The 20,756-nt window shown below is 44.0% G+C and overlaps 1 protein-coding gene across 1 annotated transcript in view; it reads left to right on the top strand.

Annotated features, from left to right (window-relative positions):
* TFDP1 (transcription factor Dp-1) overlaps nucleotides 1–20,756 on the top strand; it is a 70,701-nt gene that overhangs the window by 43,140 nt on the left and 6,805 nt on the right. The window contains exons 6-9 of the mRNA XM_044285204.1: nucleotides 3,979–4,144; nucleotides 14,070–14,216; nucleotides 15,857–15,925; nucleotides 16,168–16,319. Of these exons, the coding sequence (XP_044141139.1) occupies nucleotides 3,979–4,144; nucleotides 14,070–14,216; nucleotides 15,857–15,925; nucleotides 16,168–16,319 (534 nt within the window). The remainder of the gene's footprint in view (nucleotides 1–3,978; nucleotides 4,145–14,069; nucleotides 14,217–15,856; nucleotides 15,926–16,167; nucleotides 16,320–20,756) is intronic.

Raw genomic sequence — 20,756 nt, forward strand, 5'->3', positions numbered from 1 at the left:
TACTGCAGGACCAGGAAGCAGTGAAGGCTCTGTACTCGCCATTTCCTGGTCCTCGGCTGTGCTGTGGTGCCCCAGTTCACAGCACAGCCGACAGCAGGAGGAAGACAGGGCGGTGAGGAGTGGCTGCATCCAGGAACAGGAGAGCAAAGTATTTTATTTTATCTGGCATGAGGCAATGGGGGCTGATAATGGGGGGCTGATGAGCGGCATAAGGGCTGATAATGGGGGGGCTGATGAGCGGCATAAGGGCTGATAATGGGGGGCTGATTAGCGGCATAAGGGCTGATAATGGGAGGCTGATGAGCGGCATAAGGGCTGATAATGGGGGGCTGATGAGCGGCATAAGGGCTGATAATGGGGGGCTGATGAGCGGCATAAGGGCTGATAATGGGGGGCTGATGAGCGGCATAAGGGCTGATAATGGGGGGGCTGATGAGCGGCATAAGGGCTGATAATGGAGGGCTGATGAGCGGCATAAGGGCTGATAATGGGGGGCTGATGAGCGGCATAAGGGCTGATAATGGGGGGCTGATGAGCGGCATAAGGGCTGATAATGGGGGGCTGATGAGCGGCATAAGGGCTGATAATGGGGGGCTGATGAGCGGCATAAGGGCTGATGATGGGGGGCTGATGAGCGGCATAAGGGCTGATGATGGGGGGCTGATGAGCGGCATCAGGGCTGATGATGGGGGGCTGATGAGCGGCATCAGGGCTGATGATGGGGGGCTGATGAGCGGCATCAGGGCTGATGATGGGGGGCTGATGAGCGGCATCAGGGCTGATGATGGGGGGCTGATGAGCGGCATAAGGGCTGATGATGGGGGGCTGATGAGCGGCATAAGGGCTGATGATGGGGGGGGCTGATGAGTGGCATAAGGGCTGATGATGGGGGGGCTGATGAGTGGCATAAGGGCTGATGATGGGGGGGCTGATGAGCGGCATAAGGGCTGATGATGGGGGGGGCTGATGAGTGGCATAAGGGCTGATGATGGGGGGGCTGATGAGTGGCATAAGGGCTGATGATGGGGGGGCTGATGAGTGGCATAAGGGCTGATGATGGGGGGGCTGATGAGCGGCATAAGGGCTGATATGGAGGCTGATGAGGCATAGGGGCTGATATGGAGGCTGATGAGGCATAGGGGCTGATATGGGGGTCTGACCTGAGGTGTAATGAAAAATATATTTTACTTATTGTCCTCTTCTAAAAACCTAGGTGCGTCTTATGGGCCGGCGCGTCTTATATGGCGAACATATTTCTTCCAGAAGTGTATTTTAATTGCACACATTTTGTTATATATGTTTCCTTTGTGTGTGTTTTGGAACAACACAAACTGAGGGGAAATGAGACCAAAAATTATATAATCTCACGCAAAACTCCAAAAATGGGCCAGACAAATTTACTGGCACCCTCAACTTAATATTTGGTTGCTCAACCTTTGGAAGAAATAACTGAAATCAGTTGCTTCCTATAACCATCAACAAGTTTCTTACACCTCTCAACTGGAGTTTTGGATCACTCTCTTCTTTTGCAAATTGCTCCAGGTCTCATATTTAATGGGTGCCTTTTTTCCAACAGCATTTTTAAGATCTTTCTACAGGTGTTCAATAGAATTTAGATCCAGACTTATTGCTGGCCACATCAGAACTCCCCAGTTCTTTGTTCACATCAATTTCTGGGTGCTTCTTGTTTGGGGTCATTGTCCTTTCGTATAACCTAGGATGCTAACCCAGCTTTCTGTCACTGGGTCCTACATTGCGACCCGTAATCTTCAGATTTCATGATGCCTTGTACAGTCAAGGCACACGGTGCCAAAGGGAGCAGAGCAACCGCAAAACATTTTTTTAACCTCCACCATTTTTGATTGTAGGTACTGTTATTTCCTTTTGTGGGCCTCATTCCATTTTTATTGTTTGTTTATTTTTTTAAACCATAGAATGATGTGCTTTACCAAAAAGTTCCATCTTGGTCTCCTCTGTCTAAAAGACTTTTTTTTTTCCCCAGAAGGATTTTGGTTTACTCGTGTACATTTTGGCATTCTAGCTTTTTATGTCTGTCAACAGTGGGGTCTTTCTAATTTTCCTCCCATGACACCAGGCGGATGACCTGAGGCAGCAGTTCTGTGCGCTGCCTTTTTTTTTTTTTTAAATCATATTCTAGAGCAGTGTTTCCCAACCAGTGTGCCTCCAGCTGTTGCAAAACTACAACTCCCAGCATGCCCAGACATGCCTTTGGCTGTGCAGGCATGCTGGGAGTTGTAGTTTTGCAACAGCTGGAGGCACACTGGGAAACACTGTTCTAGAGGATGCTTTCTTGGAGGCGGTGAGCCATAATCTGATGACCTGATTTCCCCTCCCACCGCCTGGAGGCTGAACGGAGGCAAACTGATGCATTCTGAATGGATCCTTATCCATTCAGAATGCATTGGGGCTAAACTGATCCGTTTGGGGCCGCTTGTGAGAGCCTTGAAACGGATCTCACAGGCGGACCCTAAAACGCCAGTGTGAAAGTAGCCTAACCTATTCAGTAACTGGCAGTCTAACAAGTCACTATGCGTGTTAATTTTCAGTATCTGGGATTGTTTTAACGATATCGATAAAGTTTAATAAATTCTGTCCTGAGATAAGTAGCTCTAGACAGTTATCAGCCCCTTTACGCCTATGTTTATAGAAATGCTGTGCCCATTCACCACACCAAGATTAATCTGGAGCACGGGCCTTTAGTGATTGGGTACGGGCGTTCCTTTCAGCCATTTACTGGCCCATGTCAGCTGAGCGGATGTCCGCCTAAATTATTTTGTTAGTAGCGCATTGCTTTGTGTAAAGAAGGAATATGCTGATGACAAAATGCCACCTGTACGGGGGGATAAATGATCACGGTAACAATCATTTGTACCCCAGGCGTTAGTCAGTGTAACGATGAGAATTGAATTGGAAATTGTTGATCTACACTCCTAAAGGCCCCTTTCACATGAGCGAGTTTTCCGCGTGGGTGCAATGCGTGACGTGAACGCATAGCACCCGCACTGAATCCTGACCCATTCATTTCAATGGGTCTATGTACATGAGCGTTTTTTTCACGCATCAGTTCTGCGTTGCGTGAAAAAAAAAAAAAAACAGCATGTTCTATAGTCTGCGTTTTTAACGCAGCCCTGGCCCCATAGAAGTGAATGGGGGCTTCAGTGAAAAACGCATTGCATCCGGAAGCAAGTGCGGATGCAATGCGTTTTTCACTGATGGTTGCTAAGAGATGTTGTTTGTAAACCTTCCGTTTTTTATCACGCGCGTGAAAAATGCATCAAAACGCATTGCACTTGAAAAAAACTGAACGCAATCGCAGACAAAATTGACTGAACTTGCTTGCAAAATGGTGCGAGTTTCACTGAACGCATCCGGGCCTGATCCGTCATGCCTAATCTTTCTGGTAAAGTTCTTTCGAAGAAAGAGCTCTTGTCCAGACATTGGTTGAAATTTCCATCATGGCTGACATGTTGGACAAGAATAGCCTGCCATTGGTTGGATAAAACTAATTTGCTGTGAAAGTTCACCCGATTTTAATCTATCATTTTGATGGAAATCATCTATTTTGTAAAATTTTTAGGTGTGTGGCCACGGTTATATTCCCCACCCATCTCAGAAGTGATTGACAGGCTCCTGTGTACAAATGTATCCATGCCGTTCTTTCCGCCTGAGCACAGCAGACACATAACTTTGAGTTGTATATTTAGATAACTCATATCAGCGAGGCTGCACAATATTTCACTGCAAAGGATAAGATATAAGTTTTTAAAAACTACAGCACAGTAAATGAGTGACCGCTGACATCAGTGTGTCAGTCACTACTGTGGGACTGCTCCTGCTGCTATATAGCGTTCTGCCCAGTTATTGCATGTAGGGCTTGTTGGATATGACAGATCAGCTCTACATCCCACAGAAGCTCTGCCTGATGCCATATACTTTTTATTTTCTGTTTTTATATAGGAAAAGGAATAAAAAAGGAGAGAAAAATGGCAAGGGCTTACGTCACTTTTCTATGAAGGTTTGTGAAAAAGTACAGAAAAAGGGCACAACGTCTTATAATGAGGTGGCTGATGAACTGGTGGCAGAATTTAGTTCAGCAGATAATCACATATCGCCTAATGAATCGGTAAGTTGGCGGTTCAGCTGGAGCTTCTGCTTCAGCGCACACTTGCTGTATGGACAGTTATACATGTCAGTAGTGTACTGTTACTGTTGTGTATAATGACTTTTCAGCCGCCTTCCCAGTTTCTCGTGCACATGCTGCAGTTCCCCTTTAAGGCAGTGGTCCCCAACCTTTATATGCACCAAGGACCAGTTTCATGGAAGACAATTTTCCCAGGGACTGGGGTGAGCGGGGCTTTTTGAGGTTCAAAAACTTGGTGGGCTGGGCACCTGTGAAGAGAAGGATTAATAATCCACCATTTTGATATTGAAACACTTGATGTGCGATTTAATATAATACACCATTTTGAGGGTTAAACACACTTTGGGCTGGGCACCTGTGAAAAGAGGCAGAGAGATGACTAAGGCCAGCAGCAGCCATTTCAGTCAGATTAGATCCGAAACTGCAGACTGGCTGTAATCTGACTTAAATGGCTGCTGCTGGGGACCAACCCGTCTGTTAGTCTGCAGCAGGCAGCGGTAAGTGAAGCGCTCCTGGTGCAGATATGTAATTTGCTATTACTGTGGCGCAATCGTGTTTTCGGCGATGGGCCCGGCAGTTGGGGACCACTGCTTTAGAGGACTTGTCACTACTCCTGACATGTCTGTTTTACTAATTTATGCCCCATGCAATAACTATTCTAGAGCATCTTTTTCATATAACTTTTTCTGCAACTAGGTGTCACCAGTGTGGCCTGGCACATTCTGATGTTGTCCAATCTGTGCTGCTGGGGCCAGACTGTGTACTGACACACCTCCAGCTGGTAACACCCAGTTCCAAATGTATTAGGCTGGGTTCACACCTGAGCGTTTTACAGCGCGTTCCTACGCGCTGTAAAACGCTCAACAAGGAGAAACCAATGATTCCCTATGGGAATGGTTCACACTTGGGCGTTTTACAGCGCGTACGATCGCGCTGTAAAACGCCCGACGCTCCAAAAAGTACATGAGCGACTTTTGGGGCGTTTGTGGCCATAGGACACTGTAGTGAATCACACAAACGCGCGTCAAACGCGCGTTTACTATTACAAAAACGCGCATAAAAATGTGCGTCAAAAACGCGCGTAAAACGCGCGTTTGCGCAACGCTCAAGTGTGAACCCAGCCTTACTGAATTTCTAGTAGAAATAACCGAGGAACCTCACAACATGGGGTTTTATGAAAAGATTCTTCTGAAGGGTTATTACAGGGCAAGTAGTTGCAAATACACATCAGGAAAGGAGACAGGTCCTCTTTAAAGGGAACCTGTCACTTCCAAAAACCATCCCAAGCTGCCAGCAGTACTTGAGAGTAGCCAGCAGTGTTTCTGGCTATCGTTTTCTTCCTGAAGGCAGATGCTGCAAAAGCTCTGAAAACGTTCAGTTATCCCCTGCCGATGCGATTTTCTAGTCCTGCTTGAAGTCGAGGGGTCAGCAGCCGACTTGCTCAAAGTCAAGGTAACCACACACCCTTCCCTGGCCCTTCGCTGTGACTTGACAGCCGGCAGTTCGGCAAAGCAAGCCGAACTCTCTGCATAAGCGCTGTCAGTCACAGCAAAAGGGCAGGGAAGGGGTCGTGGTTACCTTGGCTTGGAGCAAGGTGGCTGCTGCCGGCAGGGGATAAAAGAGCATTTTCAGAGCTTTTGCCGCATCTGCCCTCAGGAAGAAAATGATGGTCAGAAACACTGCTGGCTACTCTAGTACTGCTGGCAGCTTGGGATGGTTTTTGGAAGTGACATGTTCCCTTTTTAAATGTAACTGTTCTCCAATCATAAGTTTATCATGTCTCCTCATATATTTTATTTTTAAAGGGGTTCTCCAGGAATTAAGAAAATGAAAATACTTAATATTACTTTGTTATAAATATATTCCCAAATACCTTTTATTAGTGATGATGGCTCATTTTGTCTAAGGAGCAATCATTAGTAGAAAAAAATTGCCCGCAGTCCTATTAGCACACACAAAACCTGTCCTAATCACACAGCAGGACAAGTTACTTCAGAACACTGAGCTAAAGAGCTGCCTTATCCTCCTCTTCTACTTGTCAGGGATTACGATTCTGAATACAGTTTATAAGGTCTTCAGCTGAATCTCTGTAGGAATAGAGTTCATGAGGAGACATTAAGTGCAGAGGACTGCTGGGACACACTGTGGTAATGGAGACTGCATACAAGTGCTGCTGCTCATTAGTCAGATCCCCCACCTCCTCTCTATACTTCATTCCTCGTCATGATCTCCATTCCTACAGAGATTCGGCTGAAAATCTTATTTGTGTTCAGGATCATAGCAGAGATTAGGATGGCAGCCATTTTATTTCCCCTGATTGCTTCCTAGACAGAACGATTACCATTATAAGTAATGAAAGGTATTTGGGAATATATTTATAATAAAGTAATTTAAGTATTTTTTCATTTTTTTTAATTACTCCCAAGTGTTTCAATGTTAAAGGGGTCATTCCTCAAAAAGCATGCAATGAATAGGGCATTTCAAATTACATAGTATTGCAATATATAGTTCATGCAATAAAAATATTGTAAGGTTTTTATGTTCATTTTTCTGTAGTAGGGCCCCCTGCTGTTTCTCGTCCACCTTCTCCTGCATTATTTGGTGGACCCACATGCCCTTTTTCCAGTGATGGTGAAGTGATCTTAGTCCAGTTGCCCAGACATCTTTAATTTGCTTGTCCCTACTTCTAAATTCATATAAAGACATGGCCGTGTTTCTGTAGACAGTGGCGAAGGAAATTGGGTGACATCACATACCATAGTGCTGTAGTGGAATCTGTGCGCAGCTGGGAGATGTAGGTGCTTTTCTTGTAGCAAGCTGCTGCCAACTCACTTTTTTGGTATTGATACAGTTGATACTTCAGGTATATATATATTTTTTCTTAAGAAATTAATGGGATAACACCTTTTAACTGGTTCAGGACTGGGTTAATTTTGGTCTTCAAACCATTAGTTTAACTGCTATAACTTTATTCGGCTAGCAATGTGCTTTTTTGAGCATTTTTGTCAGGAATATAATTTTTATGCTCAAACTTTTTTTTCTAGGTTTTTGCAGTGCCTTCACGTGCAGCCGATTTTTGTTGCACAAAATATCAGCATATATTGGTTCAATTCACTTGAATGGCACTTGAAGAAATCCATGTGCTTGCAGCCAAAACCAAACCCATTCTGGTAAATGGAACTAGTTTTCAGTCTCAAATTTCTGCAACTAATTCTGCCGCGTTTGAAGGCATCCATAGGCTTATAAATTGGAAAAATAATTTTAAAAAAATCCTTTTTTTTATATTTAGTTTTTTTGCTTTTATTATTTTAACATTTTAGCTACTGGTATTTTTTTTAATGTTAATATAATCTAAAATAAACACATTTATCATGACTGACAGCTCACTCCACTTTCACATATGGATAAAGTCAGTTTTAGCCAAGTCAGATTTATGATCGTCCCTTTAAGACTGTAATAAATGTGGTTTGACAGTAGCAGTTTGTCCGTCAGTAAGCAGCTTTACAAAAGTCGCACATCTTTACGAAAAAGTGGCATGTTTTTATGAAAGTCGCATGTTCTATTAAAAAGTCTCTAAGATGAGCATGGTCCTCACTGGAGTGAAATTGCGACTTTTTAAATAGTCCCAAAAGTAAATCTGTCTAGAGATTCATTTAAATAACTCCCACTTTCAGAAAACTGGCGAGCATAGTGCAGAGCAGAAAAAAGTCGCAAATTTGTGCGCAGTTTTAGCGTTTGGGACTTTTTGGGGGGACTTTTTCACTCCATTATTCTGACCTGAGCTAATGATAAATCTGGCCCATTGGGCTTGGTTACTAACAAATGAGTCTATATTGGGAGTATTTCTGGCACAGAAGAACCATTGCACCGCAATCTTCTTTTTCCTGCTCACACCAGGTCTAAAAAAAAAAGTGGGCGGTGAAAGGGAACGGGCCAGCAGGCCCATCTCATTCATGATTTTCTACGCCCGTTTTAGGCATAGAAAATGGTCTATATCTATTCCAGCTCCCTGGATCCACCAAAGTCATGTAGAAGCCAGCACCTCTACATAACTCCAGCGGATTCACCACCAGCACAGGGCCTTGAAGAGGACCTTTCACCAGGATACATGTATTGAAATAGTTATTACCTTACAGTGCGGCCTCCAGTGATGTCTTTCCGCTTTTTATTTTTTATAAAGGACCTCCCCTTTTGTCCGCTGTGGTCCCCGTTTGTTTTGGTGCCTCTTATGCCAATGAGGCGATTCGGTTCAACTAGGCGTGGACTTAAATTGGCCTGGGCGCGGTTATCTTCTCCCTTGCTGCGACCGCTTCCAATCAGAGCGCCCCTGCTCTTGGCCAGGGAGAAGGAGCTCAAATTCTTGCGAGATTAGCGTGCACTTAAGCTTTTACACATCCCCAGCCATCTTGGAGTCCCTGGCGCAGAGCATCACAGCGGTATAGTCAGCAGCATCCGTCGGGAACTCCAAGATGGTGCATGGCTCATTAGCATATGAGGCGCCAAAACAAACTAGGACCACAGCGGATCAAGGAAAAAAATAAATTATAAAAAAAGCGAAAAATCACTGGGGGCCGCACTGTAAGGTAATATAACTGTTTCAATACATGTATCCTGGTGAAAGGTCCTCTTTAAGACTGGCGTCTAGAACGCTGGTTTTAATAAATGACCCCCATTATTTGTTTGTCATTGTATACTGTTATTTTTTATATTTTTCGTCCACTGGTAATCTGGGCTTGGCTAGTCGCATGACCGTTCACTGGGGTAACTTTTTTGGGTTAAGTTATCTTTGGTATAGCTTTTTCGGTTTTATGTCTTTGGTCTTTTATAATTTCAATGTCAGAAACGACCATTGGGGACTTGAGGCTCATGCACACAACCATGTTTTTTGTCCACATCCCATCCGCTGTTTTTGCGGTTCAGATGCAGACTCATTTACTTCAATCTCTGTTCTGAAGCACCTAAAAAATAGAACGTGTCCTATACTTGTCCATTTTCCGAACAAGGATAGGACTTTTCTATAGATGAGGGGATGTTCCGCATATGGCTGTTATCTGTGTTTTGCATATCTGTATTTTGTGGACTGTAAAAACTATGGTTGTGTGCATGAGCCCTTAAGGGTACTTTCACACTTGCGTTAAACTTTTCCGGTATGGAGTTCCGTCCTAGGGGCTCAATACCGGTAAAGAACTGATCAGTTTTATCCTAATGCGTTCTGAATGGAGAGCAATCCGTTCAGTATGCATCAGGATGTCTTCAGTTCAGTCACTGTACGGTGTTTGGACGGAGAAAATGACGGAAAGCAGGATCCGGCATTATTTTACCTTGAAATGCATTAATGCGGATCCAGTTTTGTGGATGACAACCGGAGAGACAGATTTGGTATAGCAATACATTTGTGAGACGGATGCATACATATTCCAGCGACGGAACTGCCTGCCGGAATCCAGCAACACAAGTGTGAAAGTACCCTAATATATATTTTTGGGTATAATTATTTGCACTATACTTTTCCACTATAACTGCAGACATGCATGCTTGGCTAAGCATGTATGTGGCAGTCGGGGAAGAGAGCGGTTACGCCAACATATAGAACGTGAAATACAAATTGGATTAACGAGGACCTGTCAGCATATTAAAAAAGTGATCCATTTACATGGGCTATATGATGGTATTTATTTCATCTGCCTGCACCTGCTCATCCTTCAGACATGTCTAGTTGTCTACCTAAACTAGTGGCATCGCTGTGCAAATTTGATGTGGTTGGCTACAAGCAGACATTTCTTCCCTGATTGGACTCTGTCCAGTCATGGTGGGCAGCAGCAGAGCGGTCTGCTGAGCAGATGTCTGGGTTGAAGTTAGTATACAGCATGGTTGTGATATTGGCTATATGGTTTGAGGGGCTCCCTCTAACCTCCTAAACGCTCCAATCCCTATTCAATGGCCTTGACCAGTGTTATCTCTGATTCCATCCATGACAGCAGAAACGCAGGTCTCTGTCGGTGCTGGGTTCCTGCTGTGATCGTTCAGGCACTGCTCCTGTACCAGCATGATCATCATGACTACCTGGATGTCAGAGGCTTAAAGGGAACATGGTGTCTGAGCTCAAGGCGGCGTATTAAAGAGCAGGAGGATTCCAGTAGATTGATATATAGTTTTATGGAAAACGTTTCAGTACACCCGGTCCTGTCCGCGATTGACAGCTCTCTGTATGCACAGTCATAGAGGGAAGGCTGTCGATCACTGATAGGACCGCCTCCTTCACCTCAAAGCCCAGAATGAGCAGGAAATAAAATGAATGAAACATGTATACTGAATCTTTTCCCATAAATCTAGGTCAATCTGCTCAACTCCTCCTGCTCTATACCAGTATACCATGCTGCCTACAGCTTACATTGTGTTTTCATGGTTCTCTTTGGAGGGAATCTGTCACCACGATCTTGGACGATGATCTGCAGTACAACATTAGTTCTAAATATGGCTGCACGATATATCGAAAAAATTATCTAATCGCGATTATCGCCAAATGCGCTATGGCGATTTGGTCGACCCGAAAATGCCGCGATTATATATGAAGGGGCCCCGCATACATAACTGGCTTTTTGTGTAAAGTATTTTACTACTGTGTGAAACAAGCTCTCTGACTCCTATTGATAAAATAGCCAGCCTCTGTACTCACTATTACGATGAATGCACTGCAGCGAACGGCAGTGAGCAGGCCGGCCGGCGCGTGACTGATGTCACATAGTAACGCTCCTGCTTCCTGAAGTGGGAGGAGTGTTACCAAGTGACGTCAGTCACGCACCGGCCACCTCGCTCCCGCTCGCTGCAGTGCATTCATAGTACTGTGACAGTGAGTACAGATACAGACTACAGAGGCTGGCCATTATATCAATAGGAGAGAGCTTGTTTCACACAGTAGTAAAATACTTCACACACAAAGCCAGTTATGGTTATTGCAGTTTAGGACACATAGGGCAATGAGGGAGACCAGCATAAGATGCTATATGTGTGTCTTATGCTGGCCCCTATGTGTCATAGCGCACAATCCCTATAACAGTGCCATCCACAAGTCCCCCATAAGTGTCCCCCACAGGTTCCCCCCCATAACAGCATCCCCCACAGGTTCTCCCCCCCCCCCCCCCCCCCATAACAGCGTCCCCCACTGGTTTCCCCCCCCCCCCCCCCCCAATAACAGCGTCCCCCCCCCCAGCCGCGTCAGCGGCTCATATGGGAAAATCCAAGCAAATAGACCTCTAGCACAATTCCCTTAAAATATCGCATATTATCGCAATTTTTAGGGCCCTAATCGCAATCGCACAAAATTCCCATATTGTCCAGCCCTAGTTCTAAATCCAAATCACTATTTCATTTTCCTACTGCCCACTGTCCGTGCTCAGACAATTTTTTTTTTTTATGAAGTAAAATGTTTTTATTTTTTAGCCCAAGATATGTAAAATGCAAGGGTTTCCATTCCTTTTAATGCAAATCTATCCACGGCATACAGTTGCATCATGATGGCATAACCTGTTATAACCATATTAACTCTTTTCTGTTAGGTTGCTACTGGTAACTGCCAACTCAGTGTACATAACATGTATTCTGTGGATCACATGGCTGTTATTTTCTATTCTTCCCTTTCAGGGTCATGTGAGGGCAGGTTGTGTAAGCAGATGGAAACATATCGGCTAGGCTTTGGGTTCCTCTGTAAAAAATAAAAATTTGAACGCAGATAAAATTACTTTATTATTTTTTATTTTATTTTTTATAAAGTATGTTAAAATGAATGGTTACTCAGTGAAGCGGAGGATTCACTGCACTTTTGAAACCACCTCTCCAAATGTGTGCTATTGCAGAGGCTTGTTAAGGGGATGCCAGGAGCTGATGTACCACAGCAACAGATGGGAGGTGTAGTGACCTAATATGCATGGGAAAAAGTCATATATACAAGTTAACATGGTTGGCTGCAAATATTTGGTTCAGTCTATGCTTAGCAGGTAATTCAGCACAGACAGTATAGTGATATAACGATTTCTGTGTATTAGACATACAGTCAGTGTAATATTGCATTCAGTTTTCAGGGAGGACCCTCTTCTGTGTTCCCATGGTCCTTCTGCTGGCACAGTCCAACTCCTTGATTTATGAAGCATTGCCCATTTCCTGTTCTGCCCTTGCAGGAAGTGAAGGTTTTTCTCTGACCACTGGTGTACAGCAGTTGTATGTTGAGCCACGAGCTTCTACAAATTATGGGTTCCTGGTTTTGCTGCCCTCTAGTGGACATATGTAGAATGTGTATAATGTTAATCCTTCAACAAGCACTGCAGCATTTTTTGGACATATACGTGGCCTCATTTATCAAAACCGTCAGTAAAACTGTTTGTCAGAGCTTGGCTTTCATTTTTTAAAGGGCTCTAAAAATGAAGATTTATTTCCATGTAGACAGGGAGTCGGTCTCCCCTGTGTGGCTGACTTCCTGTGATAGAGCTCCGTCAGCATCTGTCAGATCCCTCTGGGCAGCTCTTAGACATCTCACCAAACTCAGGCCTCTTCATCTGTACTTCCTCACATACATCGAGCTTCTGCCTTAGGCTACTTTCACACTAGCGTTCAGAGCGGATCCGCTCATATAATGCAGACGGTGGCTCCGTTCAGAACGGATCCGTCTGCATTATATTGTATAAAATTTTCTAAGTGTGAAAGTAGCCTGAGCGGATCCGTCCAGACTTTTACATTGAAAGTCAATGGTGGACGGATCAGTTTGAAGATTGAGCCATAGTGTCATCTTCAAACGGATCCGTCCCCATTGACTTACATTGTAAGTCTGGACGGATCCGCACGGCCAGGCGGACACCCGAACGCTGCAAGCAGCGTTCAGGTGTCCGCCAGCGGAGCGGAGGCTGAACGCCGCCAGACTGATGCATTCTGAGCGGATCCGCGTCCACTCAGAATGCATTAGGGCTGGACGGAAGCGTTCGGGTCCGCTTGTGAGCCCCTTCAAACAGAGCTCACAAGCGGACGGCCGAACGCTAGTGTGAATGTAGCCTTACACAAGAGACCGAAAGTGCAGTAACTTAGTAGCGCCCCTAAATTTCCTTGACTGAGTGACTGTCTATCTGTAGGTGTTGTGTGCAAAATCTGCAATGTATTTCTATGAGATGCTGCTTCACTCTGCTGCTCTTCTGTCGCCTCCTTGTTAGATATGAAATGAATCAAGTACAAATGGGTAGCTGCAGCCACATCTTGTAGGAATGCATTGAACTTTCTGCACACAGCATTCAAAACGCAAGCATTGTGAGTTGAAAGTTGTATAACCGACATCAACCCAGGCTTCGTGCTGCTCTTACCTGCCTCCTGCTTGTGACTACTGATGGGTCTCTCAGGGAGACAGAGGGGAGCAGGGTGAGGCAACATCTCATAAGTGACAGTAGTCTGTCATCTGCAGCACTTAGGATGCAGGGTAAATGGAGTGCGATGAGACTTCACACACAACTCATTGCACTCATTAGTTGCTATGATGCAGTTAGTTCTGGTCAAATGAGCGTCCAGGAGATGCAGCTAACGCTGGGGCTGTTTTTCCCAGACAACCATACAAGATAGCTGTCAATCACTGATATTAGACAAACGGGCCATCTGGAACTCAGAAAATGCAGAGATATAAATGTATAAATTACAAGTTTTACGGAATCTCTTTCCATCAAACGATATATCTCCTCCTGCTCCATAACATGCAGCCTGCGGATTGCCCTACACTTCGTGGTGCCAGATCCTCTTTAGGTCTCACATATAGTTCTCCAACAGTTTAGAATATTTTCTGTGCTGTACCTTATTTTCATAAGGAATTTGTTGTTGGAGTTGGGTGACCAAATTTAATATGAGAAATTTGTAACGTTGTAAATGTTCTCTATTACAGCAGGCCTATGACCAGAAGAACATCAGACGTCGTGTTTATGATGCCTTAAATGTACTTATGGCTATGAACATTATTTCTAAAGAAAAAAAGGAAATAAAGTGGATTGGTCTACCAACAAACTCTGCTCAGGAATGTCAAAATTTAGAGGTACATTTTGTCTGAAGTGTAAGTTGTCATTTTAGAAGACTAGCTCTGATATCTATGCTCTTTGGTTATGATGGTGCCTCCTCCAGAGCCAAGCAAGCAGTGTACAGATTCCTAAACTTTCTAGGAGCTTAGTGCTCCACTTTATGAAGAGCAGATCAGGACCAAAGGGGCACATTACTAATACAGAATACTTGACAGATACCGCACCACCGCTCAGTTTTCCCAGCTGCAGCAGTGACCTCATGTGAACAATACATGACTACTGCTGGCAATCTCTGGCATCTTCAGTGCATCACATGCTGGATTTTGGCTGTAGTGGTCGGGTGTTTTTTTTTGCATTTACCTGCAGCAATCTCCTTCACTGTCTGAGGACAAGGGATCACTAATGCCATCGCTTGTCCTTATACAAAATCATTATTTGCCAGCAGCAGAATGTGATTACATGGTTTTTGTGACCACATGAACGATGGATTACCCGAACAATCGCCTTCTGATAATCGCTATTGAGCGTTCCTAGGAATGCTTGTTAGCGTTTACCTGGCTGATCCTCGGCCAGTGTAATACAGCCCTTACACTTTGTTGGTACTCTAAATGCTGCTGAATTTTCATCCTAGTGTTGTGCTGTGGAGAGTCTGCAGTATTCATGCCATGTGTCGCCATACTCAACAGGAGTTTATTAAATGGCAGATGTGCCACTTAGTATGTTTGACTGCCATATTGGCTGCTGAAAGCCTCCTATTTTTGCAGGCCAACTTTTAGTTTTAATCGGTACATAAAACGTATTCTTATATTTTTTTAATATAATGTAGTTCGAGGTACAGGATAAAAAAAAGCTATAATTGTATAGTTTTAGGTTGTTATGGATGCAGCAGTACAAAGCATGTGAAGCTTTATTCTCCCCACACTTTAAGGGGGAACACAGGACAATCATTTGATCACTTACATGATATCACTACTCGCATAGCACAGTGTATTATGACTGCCAGCATTATGCTGACATGCAACCTTTTAAGCCTGGTCAGTGGTACCTTCCTCCAACAGCTGCCATCCTAAATTGGGGGGATGGGTGTTGCATGGACTCCACAACAGCGCAGCCCCCATCTTTTCAACACTCACTGATGAGATCGGAGCTGTGTTGCTCAATGCTGTGCTCAATGCTGCTCAGATTTGACTGACCAATCACAGCGATCTAAAGGCGGGGACCATGCTGATCCCTGCCTGGACAGCTAAACTGTCCGTGACACCTGTTTAGATGCCAGTGTTGCTGAAAGTACATTTGCGGTGATGCTTTTATCTCATGATGTACTGTGTATGTCATGATACGGTAACTAGCAACCCATTATGACATACACAGTACGTCATTGGTCATTAAGGAGTTAAAAAAAACATCTGCCCCCTGTTAAACAAGATTAAAAAATGAACCAGGACAAATATGTAGACCTTTTTTTAGCCTCTAACCTCTGGAACAAAAAAATTATGAGCAGTGTGCTCTTGAAAGTGGTTTTCAGAACTTGGACCTTTTGTGACATCTGCATATATGATGGATGCTAGACTGGTGCGGAGAATACACAAAATGTTGGCTTTGTCTATCTCGGGGACAGAAATAAATGTCTTAGTAATTTGGATTTTTTCCCCCTCAGGTTGAAAGACAAAGACGTCTTGAAAGAATAAAACAAAAACAGTCCCAGCTACAGGAACTTATACTACAGGTAATCTCAGCATGCACAGTGACCTGCTTGTAATTTTTTACATAATTGAGTTGTCCATAAATTACTGAGTTGCACAACTTTTTATGTAGATTTTGAATGTGACCCTGGGACATTGTAGAATGTCATTTGGGAGCAAAATTTTCCTTTACATTTATGGGGACTGAGAATTGGTGAACATATCCATAAATGGCATAACCAATGTACTGATTTAGTGGATGCACGTGTTCTGTTTTGTGTTTCAGCAAATTGCCTTCAAAAACCTAGTTCAAAGAAATCGTCAGGCAGAGCAGCAAGCAAATCGATCTCCTCCTGCCAATTCAGTCATACATTTACCTTTCATCATAGTGAACACCAGCAAGAAAACTGTGATCGATTGTAGCATTTCTAATGACAAGTAAGTAAATAGAAACTTCAAATTTTTAACCCTTTCTCAGCCTTGTGTATACTGATTTTAACCCCTTATGGACCCGTGACGTTCATGTACTTAATGGTGATCGGGAAGGTGCAGGAGCTGCGCCCGCCAGATCAGCGGCAGGGGTCCGGCACTCACTGATAGCCGGACCCCTGCTGCATGCGCCGGCATCAGTGAAATCACCGATGCTGGCACATTAACCCTTGATGTGACGCGATCAGAGCTGACCAACACATGCAAGGTCGGGCGGGGATCGGAGCTGCCATCGGGTCCCCGTGCTGCTGTGACGGGGACCCGATAGCAGGAGAGGCAGCCTGACGCCTTCCTTAGGCATCGGGGCTGCCTTCTGGGGGAGAGCCTGTGAGATCCAGCCCCTTGGATCTCACAGGCAGGAAGCTGTATGTGTAATACACACTGTATTACACTTTACAGCCAATGCATTACAATACAGAAGTATTGGAATGCATAGTAAAGGGGATCAGACCACCCAAAAGTGGGAGAAGAAGTAGTAGTAGATATATTGGGAATCGCCATGTCCGTATCGCCCGGCTCTATAAACATATCACATGACCTAACCCCTCAGATGAACACCGTCAAAAAAATAAAATAAAAACTGTGCTAAATAAACCATTTGTCACCTTATATCACTAAAAGTGCAATACCAAGCGATCAAAAAAGGTGTATGCCCACAAAATGGTGCCAATCTAACCGTCGCCTCATCCCGCAAAAAAAAATATTAGCTGCTACCTAAGACAATCTTATAAAAAAAAACTAAAACATGATTTATTTATTTTTTTTAAAAATGCTTTAAATGTAAAAAAAAAAATACATATTTGGTATCGCCACGTCCGTAAGAACCTGCTCGATAAAAATACCACATGACCTAATCCCTCAGGTGAACACCGTCGAAAAAATAAATTATAAAAACTGTGCTAAAAAACAAACATTTTTTTTGGTCACCTTAAATCACTAAAAGTGCAACACCAAGCGTTCAAAAAGGCATATGCCCCCCAAAGTAGTACCAATCTAACAGTCACCTCATCCTGCAAAAAATGGGACATGGTGTCAAAAAAAAAACAGTCCAGGAAACTACAGAATCAGGGCCATAAATAATGAGTGTTTGGCTGTTAACCCTTGCTTTGTAACTGGAAAAAAGATATTAAAGGGACTCTGTCACCAGTTTCTAACCCCCCCCCCCCCCCCCTTTTAAAACTATTGTTCTCTCCATGGTGCCCTTGTCATTACAAAGCTGTTGTTATAAGATAAATCCGCCGTGTAGTTTTGATAAAAATCGCTTTTATCTAACCTGTCAATCTTCTGGATAAGGTGCCCAGGGCGTTTCTGAAGGTCTGAATCTGCCGCTCGCCGCCGTTGGTGCCCAGCTCCTCCCATGATCCTTTCAGCGCCACCTGGATGTAATGAAATCCGCCTCCGACTCTCCTCAGTGCCCCCTCCTCCTTTTCAAAGATCCCGCGCGTGCGCACAGGCCTGTGCCTGATGCGCCCGTGCAGACTTTTAGATTCTGCCTCGTTGAGCGAAGCGCGTTCGCATGTTCGCGCATGCGCACTTCGCTCAACGAGGCAGAATCTAAAAGTCCGCACGGGCGCATCAGGCACAGGCCTGTGCGCACGCACGGGATCTTTGAAAAGGAGGAGGGGGCACTGAGGAGAGCCAGAGGCGGATTTCATTACATCCAGGTGGCGCTGAAAGGATCATGGGAGGAGCTGGGCACCAACGGCGGCGGCAGATTCAGACCTTCAGAAACGCCCTGGGCACCTTATGCAGAAGATTGACAGGTTAGATAAAAGCGATTTTTATCAAAACTAGATGGCGGATTTATCTTATAACAGCTTTGTAATGACAAGGGCACCATGGAGAGAACAATAGTTTTAAAAGGGGGGGTTAGAAACTGGTGACAGTCCCTTTTAAAATGAAAAATCTGCCAAAAAAGTGAAATTTTGAAATTGTATCTCTATTTTCCATTAATTCTTGTGGAACACCTAAAGGGTTTAACAACGTTTGTAAAATCAGTTTTGAATACCTTGAGGGGTGTAGTTTCTAAAATGGGGTCATTTTTGGGTGGTTTCCATTATGGTAAGCTTCACAAAGTGACTTCAGACCTTAACTGATCCTTTAAAAAGTGGATTTTTGAAGTTTTCTGGAAAATTAAGATTTGCTTCTAAGCCTTCGAACGTCCCCCCAAAAAAAGAAAATGTCATTTACAAAATTATCTAAACATTAAGTAGACATATGGGGAATGTAAAGTAATAACTATTTTTGGAGGTATTGCCATCTATGATAAAAGAGAAATTTAAATTTGCTAATATTTTTCCAAATTGTTTGTAAATTTGGTATTTGTTTATAAATTAAAAATGAAATATTTTGACTCAATTTTACCACTGTCATGAAGTACATACAATATGTGACGAGAAAACAGTCTCAGAATGGCCTGGATAAGTAAAAGCGTTTTAAAGTTATCGCCACAAATTGACGCGCCAGATTTGCAAAAAATAGCCGGGTCCTTAAGGCTCCATTCACACGTCCGTGGTGTGTTGCGGACCCGCAAATTGCGGATCCACAACACACCCGCCCGGCACCCCTATAGAAATGCCTATTCTTGTCCGCAGCTGCGGACAAGAATAGGACATGTTCTATCTTTTGCGGAGCTGCGGACCGAAGATCGTGGCCGCGCTCTGCAATTGCGGATGCAGACAGCACACTAATTGCGGAACGGATGCGGACTCATTTTGCGGACGTGTGAATGGAGCCTAAGGTGAAATATGGCAGGGTCCTTAAGGGGTTAAAGGAAGCCTAAACCTAAAAATGGTTAACATAAAATCAAGTCTCTTCACACTCCTAAAGGCTAGATATCTGGCAGATAACCATGGGCCACTCCAGTATCTTATTTCTGATAGTTTGTTTTGGCTGATGTGCCAGGAAAGGTCAGAGTAAGAGGCACAAACCTTTTCTTACCGGCTTTTACCAAACCTCCTCCTATACTTTTCCATACTACTTTATTATATGCAGTTTATTTTTTTTTAGCAAACTTCTTTCTCTGTGCTTTATCAAAACTGGTGTAAAGGAAAACTGACTGACTTGCCCAGAGCAACCAATCGGATTCCACCTTTCATTCTTCAGAGCTACTTTGGAAAATAAGATGGAATCTGGTTGCTATGGGCAACTAAACGAGTTTTCCTTTACACCAGCGTTGATCTCCACCCATGTGACTGTTTAAGGGGTTCCTACAACCTTTGTTTTAGACCAGGGTATACAGCCTAATGCCTGAGGAACCCTTGCAGACCACCATGCCCTTATTTATTTATTTTTTCTTCTGGGCAGCATTTGAATACTGACGTACAGTGTATGGGTCATCTCTTAAAGGGGTTGTTTCATCTCAGACATTGGGGGCACCTCTGGGACCTGCACCTATCTTTAGCACGTACCTCAAAATGAAGGGCGTACCGTGTGCAGAGGCCGCCCTCCCTCCATTCATTCCTATGGGAGCACACTCTGATGTTTCCAGACTTCTCATTTAAATGAAGAGAGCGCATAACGCAAGCGTGGCCACCGCTCCATTCACTTCTATGGGCCTGATGGAAGTACTCAGCTATTTTTGGCAGTCCCATAGAAGTGAATGGAGGACAACTGCGCATGCGTGGTGTGTTCTAAAGATAGGTGGGACCCGCACTTATCAGACATTGGGGCATATCCTTGTGATATTCCCCAAATGTCTGATTATACAGCCTCTTAAAATTCTTGAGTGCAAATGAGGATTCCCATTCTCTAAATGAGTTCCCGATCTTGAAATGGAATTGGCACCTCCCTTAAACTTTATTGCAGCCCTTGGAATTGATTCAATTTGACTGTATGGCCCTTAGACCAGAATAGGTTGTGCACCCCTGTGTTAGACTGAATACTACCTACCCACCTTTCAGAAGAGGGAGTCTGAGGTAATTTCTAAATATTTAGAGAGACACTTACCCCTCTACGCTTAGACTGTGAGAATGGGGTTTTAGGAGTATGTGGCTGTCGGCTCTTAAGGGACCATATACAGGAGTATGCGACCGTTCATATCATAAGTGATAACCAGCATGGGTTTACCAAGGACAGAAGTTGTCAGACAAACCAGATTTTTTTTTTTTTTTTTTTTTTTTTTTTGAGGCGAGTAGAAGCCTGGACAGATGGGCGGCTGTGGATATAGTGGTTAGATTTTGCAGATGTTTATAGGCTTAGAAAGTATAGTTTGTAATTGTATTGAAAACTGGCTGACAGACTGTGACCAGAGTTGTGGTCAATGATTCCTATTCTGAATCGTCCCAGGTGATAAGTGGTGTACCCCAAGGTTCAGTACTGGGTCCCCTACTAAATATATAGAGGATGGAATTGATAACACCATTTCTATTTTTACAGATGACCCCC

This window comes from Bufo gargarizans, chromosome 3, assembly GCF_014858855.1.
Source record: "Bufo gargarizans isolate SCDJY-AF-19 chromosome 3, ASM1485885v1, whole genome shotgun sequence".
Classification (NCBI taxonomy): domain Eukaryota; kingdom Metazoa; phylum Chordata; class Amphibia; order Anura; family Bufonidae; genus Bufo; species Bufo gargarizans.